Below are 16,648 nucleotides of genomic sequence, written 5' to 3'. Positions count from 1 at the left end.
AATCAGAGGTAGACTGAGTATGTTCAAATTGGTTTCCAAACTGTAGGACTGAAACCGCTGGAAGCAGGCATCCTATTCCAGATGCTCCTACAATAGGCTGAGCAGGAGATACCAGAACCCTCTGCCAGTATGTCACAATTACTCAGATTTTGCAGAATGGAAACCTGAAGAGATATTCTCTACTTATATAAGCCCAGACATAACATCAGCAAAACTTTCACTGTGACTGTGAGGCAAAATAGTAATCCAATTAATGTTATACCACTTGTCCTGGGCACAGAGAGGTTCAGATCAGCAGCCACCCAAACTCCTGAGCAACAAACCCATGACAAGACAGGAAATGTATGGAGAACTTCTGGCCATAGCAGGCCTTACCCAACCTTCCCTCTCTGATTTCCTTTAGGAGGCAGTTCAACATGCCCGGTGCCAGTCCTCTGCCAAGGCTAGGCTTGGTTTGGCTTCCTGATCTTTAAGCCTTTAAGCCTACAACAACCGGCTGTTGTATGTGCAACTGTGTACAGGTTGCTGCACACTTGCCAACTGAAGAGACGGCCATTGAGGGGTTGTAGGACTTTCCCAAAGTAGAAGTGAGCATTTATCTTGTGCTAGTAAAGGAGCGATTGCTTTTATTTATACTCCTCTGCTATTTTTGTTACGATTTCAGCTTCTTTTCAGAATAATATATTTTACTCTACTTTAGTGACAGATGTGTTTATTATGTTGTAACCTATCATGAATATGCCTCATAAAGAGTGTAAAAAGGTAAAGGTTTCCCTTGACAATTTTTGTCTAGTCATGTTCCGACTCTAGGGGATGGTGCTCATCCCCGTTTCCAAGCCATAGAGCCAGCGTTTTGTCCGAAGACAATCTTCCGTGGTCACATGGCCAGTGTGACTTAGACACGGAACACTGTTACCTTCCCACCGAGGTGGTCCCTATTTATCTACTCGCATTTGCATGCTTTCGAACCGCTAGGTTGGCAGGAGCTGGGACAAGCGACGGGCGCTCACTCCGTCACGTGGAGTGTAGCATGCTGCTATTTTATTTCTTTTAATGTTTTAACAATTTTTTTTTAAAAAAAACACGAGACACAAAGAAAATGCACACACTGTATTAGAAATCCAGTGCCTCCTTACTTGAATCCTGGAATCATTTTTGCAAAGCCAATCACTTTCTGGATGCTGTAGCTAACAAGGTCAGCCAGGTGAGGCAACATGGAGAGGTGTGAGAAGTCGATAGACATGCATCCACTCTCATCGCTGTCATCGCTCAGCTCTGGAATCTTAGGCTCTGCAGGGGAAGGGGGAGAAAACGCACAATTAGACTTCTTATCTCGGACATGGCCCTAGCATGATAAAAGCAGTCCAAATTGAAAGGGGAAAAGACCCTGTTCAAAGCAAGCGTATGAAAGGCTCTAAATACAATGCATTAAATGCAGTACTAAAGCTTAAAGTTTTGTGATGACTAGTACTGGCTAGTGTAATGTTTTAAAAATGGTAGATTATTTTATATTTCGTTTTCTACTGTATGTTGCTTTAAAGTGTCATTCTGGTTTCACTTTGAAATGCTTTAATATTTTTCTTTTTAAACCAGTAAAGTGGCTTAAAATTTGCATAACCAATTAAATACAAATTGTTTCCAGTTCTCTCCTGGATGCCGAATCCTGAAAACAGACACAATGCAACTCTTTGAGCTTCAGCCTATATACTTTAGTGTTATGCATGATTTAACATACAATTTCGTTTTGGATGAAAGCAAGTTAGTATGCTGTGAATGTTAAGATTAGCTGAAAGGTGAAAATAATGGTGTACAGCAGTGGTTCTTAACCTTTATTACTCGGATGTTTTTGAACTGCAACTCCCAGAAACCCCAGCCAGCACAGTTGGTGGAGATGCAGTCCAAAACTCCTGAGTAACCCAAGGTTAAGAACCAGTGGTGTACAGTATCTTCATCGTTCACAACTTGGTACTTCTCATAAAGAGAAAAAGCATTGCGAGAGTCTAGGAAGAATGGTTTATTGCTAGCCTTCTGGGGTAAGGGCCCTGAATATTCAATACGTAGAATGCTGCTGCTTCTGGAATGACCCATTCAGTAAGAATGCAGACAGAATGATTTGGTTCCTCTGAGCTCCTTGTTTTAAACACCTGGGATACCATGAAAAGGGTCTCATATTAAATTGCTACTATATACTGGGATTTGCTCACTATGTCTTGAAAGTCGTGTCTGTCTGTCTGTCTGTCTGTCTGTCTGTCTGTCTGTCTGTCTGTCTGTCTGTCTGTCTGTCTGTCTGTCTGTCTCTCTCTCTCTCTCTCTCTCTCTCTCTCTCTCTCTCTGTGATCACTTTTACCCTGTATTTACAGATTACTGTTTGGAAGGATTGTATACTCATAACACTGATAAAGATAACATGGCTTGCAAGGGAGGACACAACACAAAAAAGCAATGTTTTTAGTGACATCTGTGCATGTCCAGCAAAACAAACTTCTGCTCTTCTTCTGTAGGAATGATGGAAATGATCCAGAAAGGTAAGACAAATGAAGTCGTGGAAATAATTTTTTTTTCTAAAGAAATCCAGGAAAGGAGTTTGAGCCCCAGATTCAAATCCTTTGAAGACCAAATCACTAAAAGATGTCAAGATCCTAAAATTGCCAAACAAGAGTGAAAGGAATCCATAGTTGGCATTCATATTCCTGCAGTAGTTTACCGTTAAGATTACATAGCATCCTGCATTTTACCTGGGGAACAGCTAAACATGTCTAAAGAATCTTCTGATGAGGAGAAACTTTGGGTCATAACAGAGGAAGATCGACTCGGAATTCTTCTGCGCCTTACAGGAGGCTGAAACAGAAAGAATGCTATTTTAATTGCTTGATAATAGGCTGCAGCCTGCCACCTCCCTTGTGCCTTCTATATGTTTCCACCACCTTAAATTCCAGCTACTGGAAAGTTTGTGCACTTTAGGAACACCTTGTTGGGAGGAAAAGAAAGGTCCAATATTGTTTGAGAACATATACATCTGGTCTGGTCGACCCAGAGTGGTCGACCAGACCAGATGGGCGGGATATAAATCAAATAAATAAATAAATAAATAAATAAATAAATAAATAAATAAATAAATAAATAAATAAATAAATAAATAAATAAATAAATAAATAAATAAATAAATAAATAAATAAATATGGTACCTCTATGGAAATTAAGCCAACTTAATACAGATTAGTTTTGCACATCTCCATTTGCACTTCTGTTCTATTACTCTTTGCTCAGTTTGTCAACCCTACTCATTCATCTCCTAAAACTGTCAGAGCTTCCAAGTAAAAGGTATATTTGACCTGCCATGCATTCTCCCCAACAAGATTAATTTCTACAATATTGTAGGAAAACTTGATGTAGAAAAAGACACAACAATTATTATGAGTCAAAGGGCCAAGGCAACTGCTGCTGGAGTGATTCACATAATTTACATTTAACATTTCAAAGATAATTGCAAATGGCAGTCCATGAGGTTAAGAAATACTCATGCAATTATCATACATTTACATTTTTAAGGTGAGGGTCTGGACAGTACTTTGGAGATGGTTGCCCACACAGTGGAAATACTGATTTTCATAACATGAACTGTCAGTGAGAAAGAGGGGGCTGGAGGGAAAGCCTGTTGGGAAACACTACTGAAAACAACCAGTGTTTTTGACCCAAAGTTTTCAAAACCATGAGTGAGACATAACTAGTTCTCTTTCCTCCACTTCTCTATCTCCCAATCTTTCTCCCTAGCTCCTTTCTGCGTCACTCAACCTCCAAAGCTGAGCAATAGTTCTACAACTTGTTGTGTGACAGGAAATGCTTGTGGTTGGTTTGGCCACAAGTACTTTCTCTTGCCTACTACAGCTCCTTACACAGAATCTGGTGAAACAAGTGATTCAAGGACCCCAGTGCAGCTGAGGAGGAAGCGTTCTGCAGAATGGACCAGTAGCACTCTCTAAAGGCCTAGCATAGAACTTGTGGGTAACCTAACACATACCGATAATGTGTTACTTTTAGGGGCAATAACCACACATCAGTGCTCCCTCCGCAAATAATGCAACAGCTTGTAAAGGTTTTACTTTTTCCCACAGAATGAGACACAGTCAGCTTTTCCTTGTTACCTCTTTTTTTTGGGGGGGGGATTATTTCTTGGGAAAGATTTTCCCTCCCATATATTAGACTGTTTTCTCGCTTTCTTACATCAAACCACAGATCAATAAACATTAAAAGAAATGCAGTCACTAATACAGTATAAGCTGCTTAAAGCCTTTGTTTAACAGTAATCCTAACAAGGGGGCAGAGTGCAGTTGGTGGCAGAGTGAATCTCTCTGACAAAGTACCTTCCTAAGCAATGAACTCATGTTCCACTGTCAATCATTGTCCAGTAGAACTTTTGAGTTTAGAGTCAGACTTCCAAAAATAAATAATCAGTTCAGAAGCTGTAAGATTTTAAAACTGGGAAAACGTGCTTTTGGAATTTTGCTCAATCAAATGTATTTTTGAAGGAACGTGGTGGCGCGAAGGGACATGGTGGCGCTGCGGGCTAAACCGCAGAAGCCTGTGCTGCAGGGTCAGAAGACCAAGCAGTCGTAAGAACGAATACACGCGACGGAATGAGCACCCGTCGCTTGTCCCAGCTCCCGCCAACCTAGCGGTTCGAAAACATGCAAATGCGAGTAGATTAACAGGGACGACCTTGGTGGGAAGGTTACAGCATTCTGTGTCTAAGTCGCACTGGCCATGTGACCACGGAAGATTGTCTTCGGACAAACGCTGGCTCTATGGCTTTGAAACGGGGATGAGCACTGCGCCCTAGAGTCGAACACGACTGGACAAAAATTGTCAAGGGGAACCTTTACCTATGTATTTTTACCACAAACTGTTATCAACTCATATTGATCTAATGCAAATAGGGACTTTGGTTAGACGTGAAGAGTTTTTCTTAGCAATCTGTAAAACACAGCAGTTTAAAATGCCTTTTACAGCCAAATTTCCATTCCAAAGCCAATTCCAAAGATAAGGAATTTCTACTCAGAATACATATATTATCCGAGGAAATATTGGTTGCTCCCTTTACAGGAAATACACTGCAAATCTCATGGTCTCAATCTGCAAGGTGCAAACCTTCCCCAAGTGAGAAATGAGTTACAGTTTTCCCAGAAAGGCTGATGTTTTTGACACCAAAATAAAACAAAGCCGTTAACACAACTGTTGCTTCAATTTATTTTATCTACCAGTAGAGGTCCTGCTAGTCACAGTTAACATGAGTTTAGAAAGAAAAAGCAAAACTCTATAGCTTACCCGAAACTGGCTGAAATCAGAGTAAGTGGGATCAAAGGTTTTGCGGTGGGCTTCAAGGAGGATGTCAATGACTTGCTGTTGTTCTTCCAATAATTTGGGCTTTAGGCTCTCCTTAAGAGCTTCCTCCTCCTTTCTCTTCATTATCATCTCTCTTTTCCTTTGAACCTCTTCATCTGTCAGAATGACTGTTAATATATGGAGAGAGAGAGAGTAAACACAAAATAAGATTGAAGTGCTAGAATTACCTGAAGAGTGAATGACAACAAATATAACACAGATGCTCCATGTTGTTATGTACTGTCAAGTTGCCTCCCACTTATGGTGACCCTGTGAATGAGTGACCTCCAAAATGCCCCGTCCTCAACAGCCCTGTTCAGCTCCTCCTGCAAACCAAGCCTATGGCTTCCTTTAGAGAGTCAATCCATCTTGTATTTGGTCTTCCTTTTTTCCTGTTGCCTTCAGTGATTCCCAGTATTATTGTCTTTCAGACACTCCATAGTCTACTTATTATAAGACATGGAAGGATTAGCATAGTACCTGATGCCTGAAGAAAGAACTACTTTCTGAGTAGGAAAGGCATCTGGATATCGGCTAGTCCAATCTGTAAACTTTAAAACTCTAGGAACATTCCAAATATCCCAGTCCCTGTCTAAGTCCATCCCCATATTAACTACATATTCAAATAAGAAGTTTTTATATCTTGCCCAGCATATTAAGCCATGTATATCTTTTAGTGGTATATGTCCCATTCAATCCTGAAACTCTGACTGTACCTCACTGATGTTAAAGAAACACACACACAGACACAGACACAATATTTTACCCTTTAACTATGTATACATTCTCTAATAACATAGCCATTTTCTGAATAGGTACCTGTAAATAGCCAGAGAGGCAAAACAATTTGATCATTATCATCATAATCTCTAATGGAGGTGGCAGCAAGAGCAGCAGCAAATAGCTGTGGATATGCTGCTGCTGAGCATCTCAGGCCAGAAGGATGCTGCTTCTATAGACAATATAGCTTGTTGTGCCAGAATGTGTTATGGAGAAATCAGAAATGGTAGTAATTTGATGACCAAAGTCTCTGATTTCACCTAAATCTTTTGGTACGTGACGTCTGAACCACTGTACCATGTTTCCCCGAAAATAAGTCAGGGTCTTATATTAATTTTTGCTTCAAAAACACATTAGGGCTTATTTTCAGGTGATGTTTTGTTTTTTTCATGTACAACAATCTACGTTTAGTCAAATGCAGTCATGTCATCTTATGGTTGCTGCACAATGGTGGAGGGCAGTAACTAGGACTTATTTTTTGGGGGGGTAGGGCTTGTATTACGAGCATCCTGAAAAATCATACTCGGGCTTATTTTTAGGGAAACAGGATACAAGAAATTCAAACAGTGGAGCAATGAATAAAGAGGGGCTGCTACTGATGTCCACACAGGTGTATTGTATTAGTAGGTATTAGACATACGGTACTCTCAGCAAAAAGAAACAAAGGCTTTGACAGAAACCAGGAAGGCACAAGCAAAAGTTAACTCCAAACATACTGCATGATTAACATGGGTAGAGATCAGGCCACAGGAACACACACCACATTGATATTTGAAATATTTACATGCTTTCTGTATAATTTTTCATCTCATCAGACTATATGCTGTTGAATACAACAGGAGAAACTATGCCTGTTTCTTGAGTACTGTCACATGCATGATATTTAGGGATGCCTATAAAACTTTCCTGTTTGAACTGACATCTGAAAGACATGGTTTCTTTAAGTTATACTTTTTAAAAACATTTTATTATTTTTTATAATATACATACCTACAAGAAAGAACAGAAATACCTACAAGACAACAACACATAAAACTAACGAAACATACAAGACTAACAAAACATACAGGCAGGGAGGTATTTCCCATACCAGTTTATCTATTATATAAGTTCTGACTACAGAAACAATATATCTGTGTGCATCTGCACATGTTATATTCCACATCCCTATTTGTATATCTAATTAAGTATCTAAATTAATAATAAATTTTGTAAGTTCTCTCATCTGCATTTCCATCTGCCTAACTCTCATCATAAACATTCCTCATTTCCTCTTTAAAATTACTTATCGACCATAATATCCACACAGGCCTATTCATTCCTCGATAATCTCCATTCTTATATACAGAAAACTATAATTATTATTCATCATCATTTCTGAAGTTCATAAGTCACAACGCTTATCTCTAAACCTTAAATTCCATGTCAGGCCAAATTTGCTTATAGTATAAATAAATAAATATATTAGTCATGTTGCTTTATATATATTTTTTAAACCAATTGATTTCTATTATATTATTCAGCAAGTAACTTCCTCCTTTAAAATTGTTATTTATCAACTCCAGTATCATCAAACCAGGATTGGCCTCTCTAATCTTGTTAACATTGTCACTATTATAATCACACATATTTAATGTCTCAATATACGTGCCTCACAAACATAGTATCCACTATTATTGTTCAACATCATTTCTAAAATTCATAGGCTACATGTGCTTGTCTAACGTTAAATTTCATCTCTGGCCGAATTTGCTTACAGTATATTAATCATATTACTTTGTATATTCAGCTCCAGTGTTAACAAACCAAAATTAGCCTCTTGACTCCTTTATTCATTCTTTTTTTCCAGTTTTGAAATGCCATCTATAATAGTTCTTTAAGACATTTTCTATACGGTTGACTAATTTCATGCCCATGTAGTCAGTAGTTTGATTTTGGAGCAACATAGTGAGTGATCTCTAATCGTAAATTTCTGCCCTCAGTTTTGCCCATTTCTCCCCCTTTACATTCTTTCTTTTCAGAACAGTCTTGAGATACATTCTCCCATCCCCGCTCCCCCCTTTTTGTCTTTTTTAGTCATCCTTTGAAGAAAAGGAGTCTTCTTCTCCTCTCCCTCTCTGACGACGGTGGCTGTTCCATGATTGATCTGTGCTGCTTTGAAACAATTTCCCTTTCTGACATTAAAGGCTGTTCACTAAAAATTGGGCTCAATTGTTTATCCGCTCAGAGTGGTATAATTATACCAGATGGGCGGGATATAAATCAAATAAATAAATAAATAAAAAATAAATTATCCTTGCTTTCAATCTTTTCATACAGAGCGGAAAAAGTCATCCTCAAGTCTGTTCTGATCTCCTCCAATTGCGCCTTAAAATGATTGATTATGTAAGATTGACATTCTTGAAGAAGTCCCTTGATATAATCCATTGTAGGTTGCGATGATGGGTCTCCCCCTCCTTCCATGGCCATAGCAACAGCAGGTTAATTACTCAGATTACCCACATGATTTATTAGTTAGTCCGCACTTAAAGTCTTATGAGGGGGGGACCCCATGATTTACAATTCACCTTGTAGCCAGATACAGAGTCACATAGGTTAGATATGCAGAGTTATTTAGAATTCTTAAATCCTGACTTATAGATTTATGGAAAGCCAGTTTCTCTGGGGGAGAGGGTTAAGAGAGAAAAAAAGCAGAATTGGTTTCGTTTCCGAGCTGTGACGCAGTAAGAAAACTCCGATGTTACAGTTTCTCAGGCATTAACAAAGTTATGCCGCTTGAGATCACTCCTTTTCGTCAGCTTTCACAGAGCAAATTTGATATTTTACTTGCTGTGGCTTGGCAGCAGATCGTTAATCTCTGTTCTGCAGTCAGATAATAAATTTCAATACGTCCCCTCTCCAAGCAGCTAACTCACCATCATGGCGACTTCACGAGACAGATTGCATGTAGGAAGGGAACTCTTCCAAAAAACAGACTGCCATCTGAGATTCGGTGGTTCCAAAGCCCCCACTTGCTAACAAGTCCCACTCTCCTGTGGGAACTTGCCCCCCTTCTCCAGGGGGGGGGGTTCTCTGACTCGGAGTAAACCCAGGGGAATCCAGAGCCCTGGAATTTCCCCTGTTCTCGGTGCCCGTTGCTCTGCCTCATTTCTTTAAGTTATACTTGAATGATTTAAAAACTGCCTCCACCAGTATGTTAAGATGACACACATTACTTCAGATGGTCACAGTTATAAAGGGCAGAGGTGGCTTACTGGCTTTTCCATCACTTACACTAGTAGATCAACAAACATGTCAGTGAGTAAGTAAACCAACTGTAACCGTCTAATAGGCATGTGCATTCTGTACCTGCCAGTTATATGATGATGGTACAGGATCACATGACAATTTTAAATAATTATTTAACAATAACTATGTGGCACCAAGTTGATTGAGATTTATGAAAGCCTTTCCAGGACTTTCTAGGTATAATTGTGCATTCATGGTTAGGGAAATCCTCTATGGTTAGGTAACAAAATAACAAACAAAGAAAAAACTGGAAGGATGAAGTCAGGGCACAAAGAATGCAAATATTTGAAATTAATCTTCAGAAGAACCATCAGTGAAAAAGTACATTTTTCCATGTATAATACACCCCCATATATAAGACCCCCCACTTTTCTAACCCAAAATTAAAAAATCTAAGCAGGGCTTAGCAAGTGGAGGGGGAAAGGGATCAATGCAATCCTGCGGCTGCACAATCACTTTGATCCCTTTCCCCCTCATGCAGCTGTGGGATTGCTTTGATCCCTTTCCCCCTCCTTTTGCTAAGCCCCATGAGGCTTAGTAAGTGGAGGGAAAAGCAGGAATCAAAGTGATCCTTTGGAGGGGGAAAGCAGGGATCAAAGTGAGCGGAGGGGGAAAGCAGGGATCAAAGCGCTGCAGGATCGCTTTGATCCCTTTCCCCCTCCACATGTTTTTGTTTTCTCCTCAGCTTACCTCCATGTACTGTATAAGATGATTGGAAAAATATGGTATTTGCAGCTCAGATCCATAGGATCCTTCCTCCACAGGCAATAGCTCTGATTCTAAATATAAGCTAATGCATGCACTCTGGTGGTACGGAAAGGATAGTCATGTTTTCTGTGAGCCATTTAGACTCTGGTGTTATTTTTAGACTCTAAAGGTTAACCATGAAGTGGGTTAACAGTGGAGAGATTGATTATTGCTAGGAACTGGAGAACAGTTTATAATTTCCAACTGAGTAACTGGTATAGGGAAATTTGGGACACAGCTATAAATGATAAGCTTACATATAATATAAGCTTACATATAATATAAGCTTACATATGATATAAAGATTAAGAAGTAGGCAACAGACAGAGATGAATCTGTAGATACATGAGAAGTTATTGGTTTTGCATTAATAAAGAAGAAGGAGCAAAGCCCATTACAAGAGTCAATTCAATTAGGAAGGGAGATGGGGCTCCACAAGAGCAAATGATATAGGTGGTTACTTCCAAATGGCCTCAATGGTGGTGGGATCAGTGGGTATTTAGGTATTTGTTTATTAGTTTTTTCTTTTCCTGTTTTTTTCTTGTTTCTTTTAATATATGTTTTTTGAAGTGGCAACTTCCTGGTCAAAACCACACTGCAATACACTTGCATTGTTGGTGATATAGAGCAGTGGTCCCCAAGCTTTTCTCAACTGTGGACTGGTTGCGGGTGTGTGGCACACCTGTAGGGGGGCAGAGCTCTCTCTCTCGTGCATCCCTGTGATGGTGCTTGCGGCGGGAGGGTAGGAGATCTGTGTCCACGGCCCAGTCCTGGATAGGCCGCAGACCGCTGCTGGGTTGTGGACCAGGGGTTGGGGACCTCTGATATAGAGAAGCAGCATGTGGAATTACTACATGCAATAACCTGTATATATGTAATGACAGACATTAAGTTTCTTCCAAAACACAATTTGAAACAAAATGAGAACACAGCAGTTATGCACACTACAATTAATATTGGACTTGGAACCTGAGAAATTGGAGTTCATATCTCAGCTACACAAGTAGTAGTCTTGAGTAATCACTTTCTGTGCTAGGATTTGGGGTGGGGGAATGACCTATAACACAAATGCAGGGAAGTATGAGATAAAGATTATTGCTGTTACAACAATCAGGACTAGGCTTTTTAAAGTTGGCGACTAGGGACAGTAGGTTGGATGATGAAGAACATCTTGAGCTGTTAGCAGAGAGTAGTAGAGTCCATGGTGGGGACTCTTTTCACTACCCCCCTTTCCAATATCAGTGTATGCCCAGAGGATATAGCAATATGATAAAACTCTTGTGATAAAAAATTTCTTCCATCCCATTTTTTATCACATCTCATCTGCTATCACCCGTATGGATTTATTGAACAATACACACACACACCCCAAAAAACCCTGAAAAAATCTAGTTCTGAAATCAAGATGCTTCACACATAAATAGCATGTATTCAAGAGAAAGGGCACTGTGTGAAAGAACAGCAGTCTCAGCTCCTTGTTTTAGAAAGCTTTGGCAGAGAGAATTTTTTTCCTCTGAATCAGATGCATGACTTATGGGAAACTTACACAATACTGTATGGTCATATATGTGCGTGCAACAGCACTCTTTCTGTACCAAATGAAAAAGAAACTAGTGCCATGCCCTGATGTGTTTTTACAACTGCAAAACATTTAGGGCCCGTGCACTCTTTCACTCTATTAAATGCAACAATTAAACTCAATTGTTTAACTACACATATCCTAAAGTCTATCTATCATGGAGTCAATCCACCTTGATTAAAATACATGTATATTAGAAAAGTGGGATAGACAGTCCCATGTAAATAAGCAAAATAAATAAAAGAAATACATCTGCCTGGTATTATAAAACCTAGGTGGGAGCAGCTCTTTGAGCAACTAACTTGGCTAAAGAGCTCCTTTCCCCCTGCAAAACACTATGTAGCACTTTAAAAACTAACACATTTATTTCAGTGTGAGCTTTCATGAATCAAATGCCACTTCTTCAGACATATGCAGTGCAAACGCATATGCTCTCTATTTATATATAAACATGTATACAACAAAGGTCGATATCATATAAAAAGGTTATATAACAAGGTTACTTCCTTGGAGAAATGGCTCCGGACATGACTCTAAGCCTGGCTCACAGTGACTACTGGAAAGGGTTTGACTGACAAGATTCATGAATAGAGTACATCTACACTATAAACTGCTCTACCATCCCACAATTCTTGGAACTGTACTTTTTATAACTGTATGAGGGAGCCCTAAACTATTCAAACATGTACCGGTATTTCCCAGCATCGAATTGAAGAAACTCATGCCACTTGACTTAATTTACATTTTATTCAATGCATTCCCTTGGAGCTTGCCAGCTTGTTGAAGGAAAGGGGGAACAGAAATCAAATATTTTCCTAAGAACAAGCATGTGAAATGTCTGTGGCCACTGTGCATTTGAAAATAAGTACTCAACATGAATAATCTGACATACACATGGCAACCCCTCTACAGGTTTTATTCAGAAGGGAAGACCCACTGAGTTCTATGGGGTGTACTCTCTAACACTGTTGCCTTATCCTTGAAAATCTTACAGAGAAGTCTTCATAACATAAAATATGCCGTAAACGTTAGTATTGTTTTACAATTGTTCTTTCTCCATTTTTTTAACATTCAAGGCTAAACCAAAACATACCATTTGTAAGACTCTTTTAATACAACTACTACCAAGAAACACATGGTGGGGAAAAATTAGTTAACAATAATTCTGCTTTTGTTAAAACATAAGTAACTTTATTTAAAAGGCATTAACAGATCATGAGGGAACATTTCGTCATATGACTGCTAGGGGCTTGAGGTGTTTTTCAGACATCGGGCAGAAGGAACATTTTATTGTTAAGGTGGAGTTTGGAATGAGAGGTCCGGCAAGGAAAAAACAATAGTAAAGCTGGGCTGTTTCTCACTGCAGCTGACATGGGTGATGGAAAGCCAGTCACTGAGCTATGCCGCCTGCAGCGACTTAAGCTGTGGGCTAGTTAGCTTCTAGTGTTTTTCCAATACAGAAATTGCACAACTCTGAGGCTGCTGGAAAATTATCTAAACATCAAGGTGGCATCCAACAGCATGTTTCCAGGCTAGGAAGAGGTTAGATACCAACCTTCGTTTGGGGATATAATTAGTTTTGAATGATTCAACCATGTAAGCATTTTTAAATGACTTATTTTCAACATGAACTTGGATAAGGCACTTATATACAAAGCATCATGCTCCCTCTGAACCTTATGAAGTGAGGGAAATGCCCATCTCCCCTCCCCTCTTTAAGCCTCTGGGGTGGGGGGAACAGTGTAAGGGCTGCACATTAAGAACCTAAGAGCCCTGCTGGATCCAATTAAAGGCTTCTCTGAACATCACTCTACTCATCTACTATAGTGGCTGGCAGGGGTCATGGGAAAGCTCGCCAACAGGATTTCAGTATAGCAGCAGCCTCTGCATTGTTGTGTTCCACAGCAACAGATATACAAAAGAACGCTGCCAGGAGGCAAGATATGGCCATCTTGACTAGCAGCCACTGATGGTCTTAACTTCTATGAATTTATCTGATCTCCTTTTAAAGCTGTCCATGTAGACACATTTATTTATATTCAGATAATTCAGCTTCCAGGGAATGCCACCAGTTTTGCTGTGACCAAAGGCTATGTAGCCCAAGGTTCAGAAAAGTTCAGTTCTTTAAGGCCACACAGATATAAAGCCAAAACAGTGCCCGCTTAACTAGAGACTTGAGGAATATCTGTTCCACACTAAAATCTGAGGAATGTCTCTGTCTTTGCTTAATTTGGGTAGTAGAAGGATTAACGTTCAATCTGCTTGCCTTTGTCTATACTGTACCTGCTCCTAAATCTGAGACACACTTCCTTGCACAATAACGGGCTGTTGAGACCAATCTGCTTGGCTACAGGCCTTTTTACAAAGTCAAACTGAACACCCACCCACAAATCTCCAGAAATACAGACACTTGCTTTATTGAACATTTAGTTCTGGTATAAATCCTCACACTCTGCATACACAAATAAAAACAAACATGCATGCGTGCGTGTGAATTAAGTGGATATTGCTGATTCTGGATTCCATAAGGAAAATCACATAAATCCTGGTGGGAAATTCCTGCTCATCAGTGAAGTCCTGTTTGTGTTCCAGGGCACACAACCAACATCTTGTTAAACAGCGGCAATCTGCCACCAAGACTTACACAACTTCTCTTATGCAAGTGTAAATCTCCAGTTGGATTCTGGCCAATGAGTTTTTCATAGCAGCCATGTGCACACAGAGAAAAGGGTGGTGGAGAGAAGAAAAGAAGTCTTATTTGTTTGGGTGTGTGTTTTAAATAGGATTTCAAAGCAATGGAACTGGCTTTAAATGCTTTAAAGCACCTGCTCCAAATTGCAATGAGCAGGCAAGACTGCAGCTGTTTTTCCTGGAAAGTTATAGGTCGTGATGAGCCCACACTCCTATCATGAGATACTCAGGCAGCTTGTTAACAGAAACAGTATGTTCTTATGGAGTCAACTGTGTTCCCTAGGAAGCGATTAACAACCTCTCTACCATACGCCTAGCATGAAGCTTTGTTTAAAGTCTTAAAATTGGCCAAAAACAAAGAACAAAACAAAAACATATGTAAAACACCTGTCACAGTGGATTAACTTTAATTGAAGCTAATGTATTTCTAAAAGCCCCTATTTTCAATATTCCCTCTTGCGGAGACTACACAGTGAAAGTTATAATGGTTTACTTAAGTTGGAGAAGGCATACTGACAAATTCATTACTTCTATCTAACTTCTCTCTAGAGTCCCGCCAAAGCCTGTTGTATAAAAAGACTCAAATGTCTTGCATTCCACATGGTAAAATTGCTCGATTCATTGAAAATCCCAGATAAATCTTTCACTGGCAAACATTTATTTATGATTATTTGCTAATGGCCTGCCTTGTCCTGTCCCACAGCCCAATACACCAGAATATCCCAACACCATGTCATTAACTAATTACAATGTCCCAGTAATTACAACTGGTACTTCTAAAATTGTTTTCCTGTCAGCTTGAAGTTTATGTCTATTTGGAATAAATGCAGAGCCTCTATTCCCAGCAGGGTTAAAAAGGTACCTTTTTTTCTTATGGAGGTAATATTTTTACAACTAGCAACCAACCACTTTATACAAACAGCTTCAAGAGTGGAGATTTTTATTTTCTTCTGCAGCACCAGATATTGAAAGATTCACAGAGGAACTAAGTTGCTTTTACTAATTACAAAGAAAGATTTGTTTTGACTAATGAAAAGGAAGCCAGGGCACATTTTCAAAAAATTAAATAAAGATAAATATTTTTGAACAGTGCTGAAAATCCTGTTGCAACAGCTTGTGTGCTAAGACGAAATGTAGGAAGTGAATCACTACAGTTTCTCGTGCAAGTGGTTTGTTGAGAAAGATTAAATACTGGAAATACCTTAGATCAGCGCAGATTCTGAAGATACCTTAGTTATGCATGAGAATTTCTAGGGCCCAGTCTCTCTCATTCTAGTGTTCGTTTGCACCTCACCATCACCCTGCAAATGGCTCCAGATCAGCCATTCACTGTTTGTTTCTAGTGCTTTCATGCTATGTGTTGCTACACACCATGTGCTATAAGCAGTATGACGATCAAGAGCCAACCTTATGTGCTTCTGACAATGCTACAAACACTTGTGTCAACCCATGTGGCAGAACACAACAACATTTCAAGGAAACATTCTGAATTATACATGCTTTCTCTCAGTGTAGCATAATCTTTCTTAAAATGATAGTGCCCCATTCTCTATGAAGAAAAGCTTAGTTTCACCCCTTCTTCTTGCATTGGCTGACAGACTAATTCATTGCATAAATGCATATGCTCCACAGGATCACAGCTCAAGCAAGAGAGAAAGTTCAGTTGATGAACATTTCAGTAGTGCCACAAAAAGTTTTGCTCTGTACAATGGCACAGGTAAAAGACACACAGTTTACTGTGTTACTTTTCACATAGGTGAGTCATGCCCTTAGTAAGGTACTTTTATGACTAATAATTCTGGGCAGTGCCTCCTCCCCAACCTCATTATCTGAGGTGTTATCATTTTGAGCAAGCTCTAGTTAGGATGATCTGCATGCGGAAAAACTAAGAAAAGTAGATCTTTGAAGTTTACTAGATGTACAGAATATGATAAACATTGTTAGCGTACCTGCATGCAATAGCAAGTGAATTTGGAAATGCAGCCACGTTAATCCATGGCAGGGGCAGAAGACACAATCCTGCAACATACACACATACAAAGAGTGTGCACCATGCTTTTCATCAAGCTGAATTACTCCCTTTTTTCTCCATGCCACTGTTGCTCTAGGCACCAAGCCAGTGACTTTGAGTTATGGCACTTAAAACTCATTCAAAACACAAAGACTCTAAATTATGCCTTTCCA

The 16,648-nt window shown here is 39.5% G+C and overlaps 1 protein-coding gene across 4 annotated transcripts in view; it reads right to left on the bottom strand.

Annotated features, from left to right (window-relative positions):
- The window catches only part of VDR (vitamin D receptor), a 99,349-nt gene that overhangs the window by 4,866 nt on the left and 77,835 nt on the right, over positions 1 to 16,648 (bottom strand). For all 4 annotated transcript variants that reach the window (XM_078384628.1, XM_020784506.3, XM_078384629.1 and 1 more), the window contains 3 exons: positions 5,323 to 5,507; positions 2,736 to 2,838; positions 1,137 to 1,290 (listed from right to left, as the gene is read on the bottom strand). In XM_078384628.1, the coding sequence (XP_078240754.1) occupies positions 1,137 to 1,290; positions 2,736 to 2,838; positions 5,323 to 5,507 (442 nt within the window). The remainder of the gene's footprint in view (positions 1 to 1,136; positions 1,291 to 2,735; positions 2,839 to 5,322; positions 5,508 to 16,648) is intronic.

The sequence above is a fragment of the Pogona vitticeps genome, chromosome 2 (genome assembly GCF_051106095.1).
Source record: "Pogona vitticeps strain Pit_001003342236 chromosome 2, PviZW2.1, whole genome shotgun sequence".
NCBI classification, from domain to species: domain Eukaryota; kingdom Metazoa; phylum Chordata; class Lepidosauria; order Squamata; family Agamidae; genus Pogona; species Pogona vitticeps.
The sequence above is the reverse complement of the archived record's forward strand: the minus strand, read 5'-3'. Positions and strand labels throughout refer to the sequence as shown.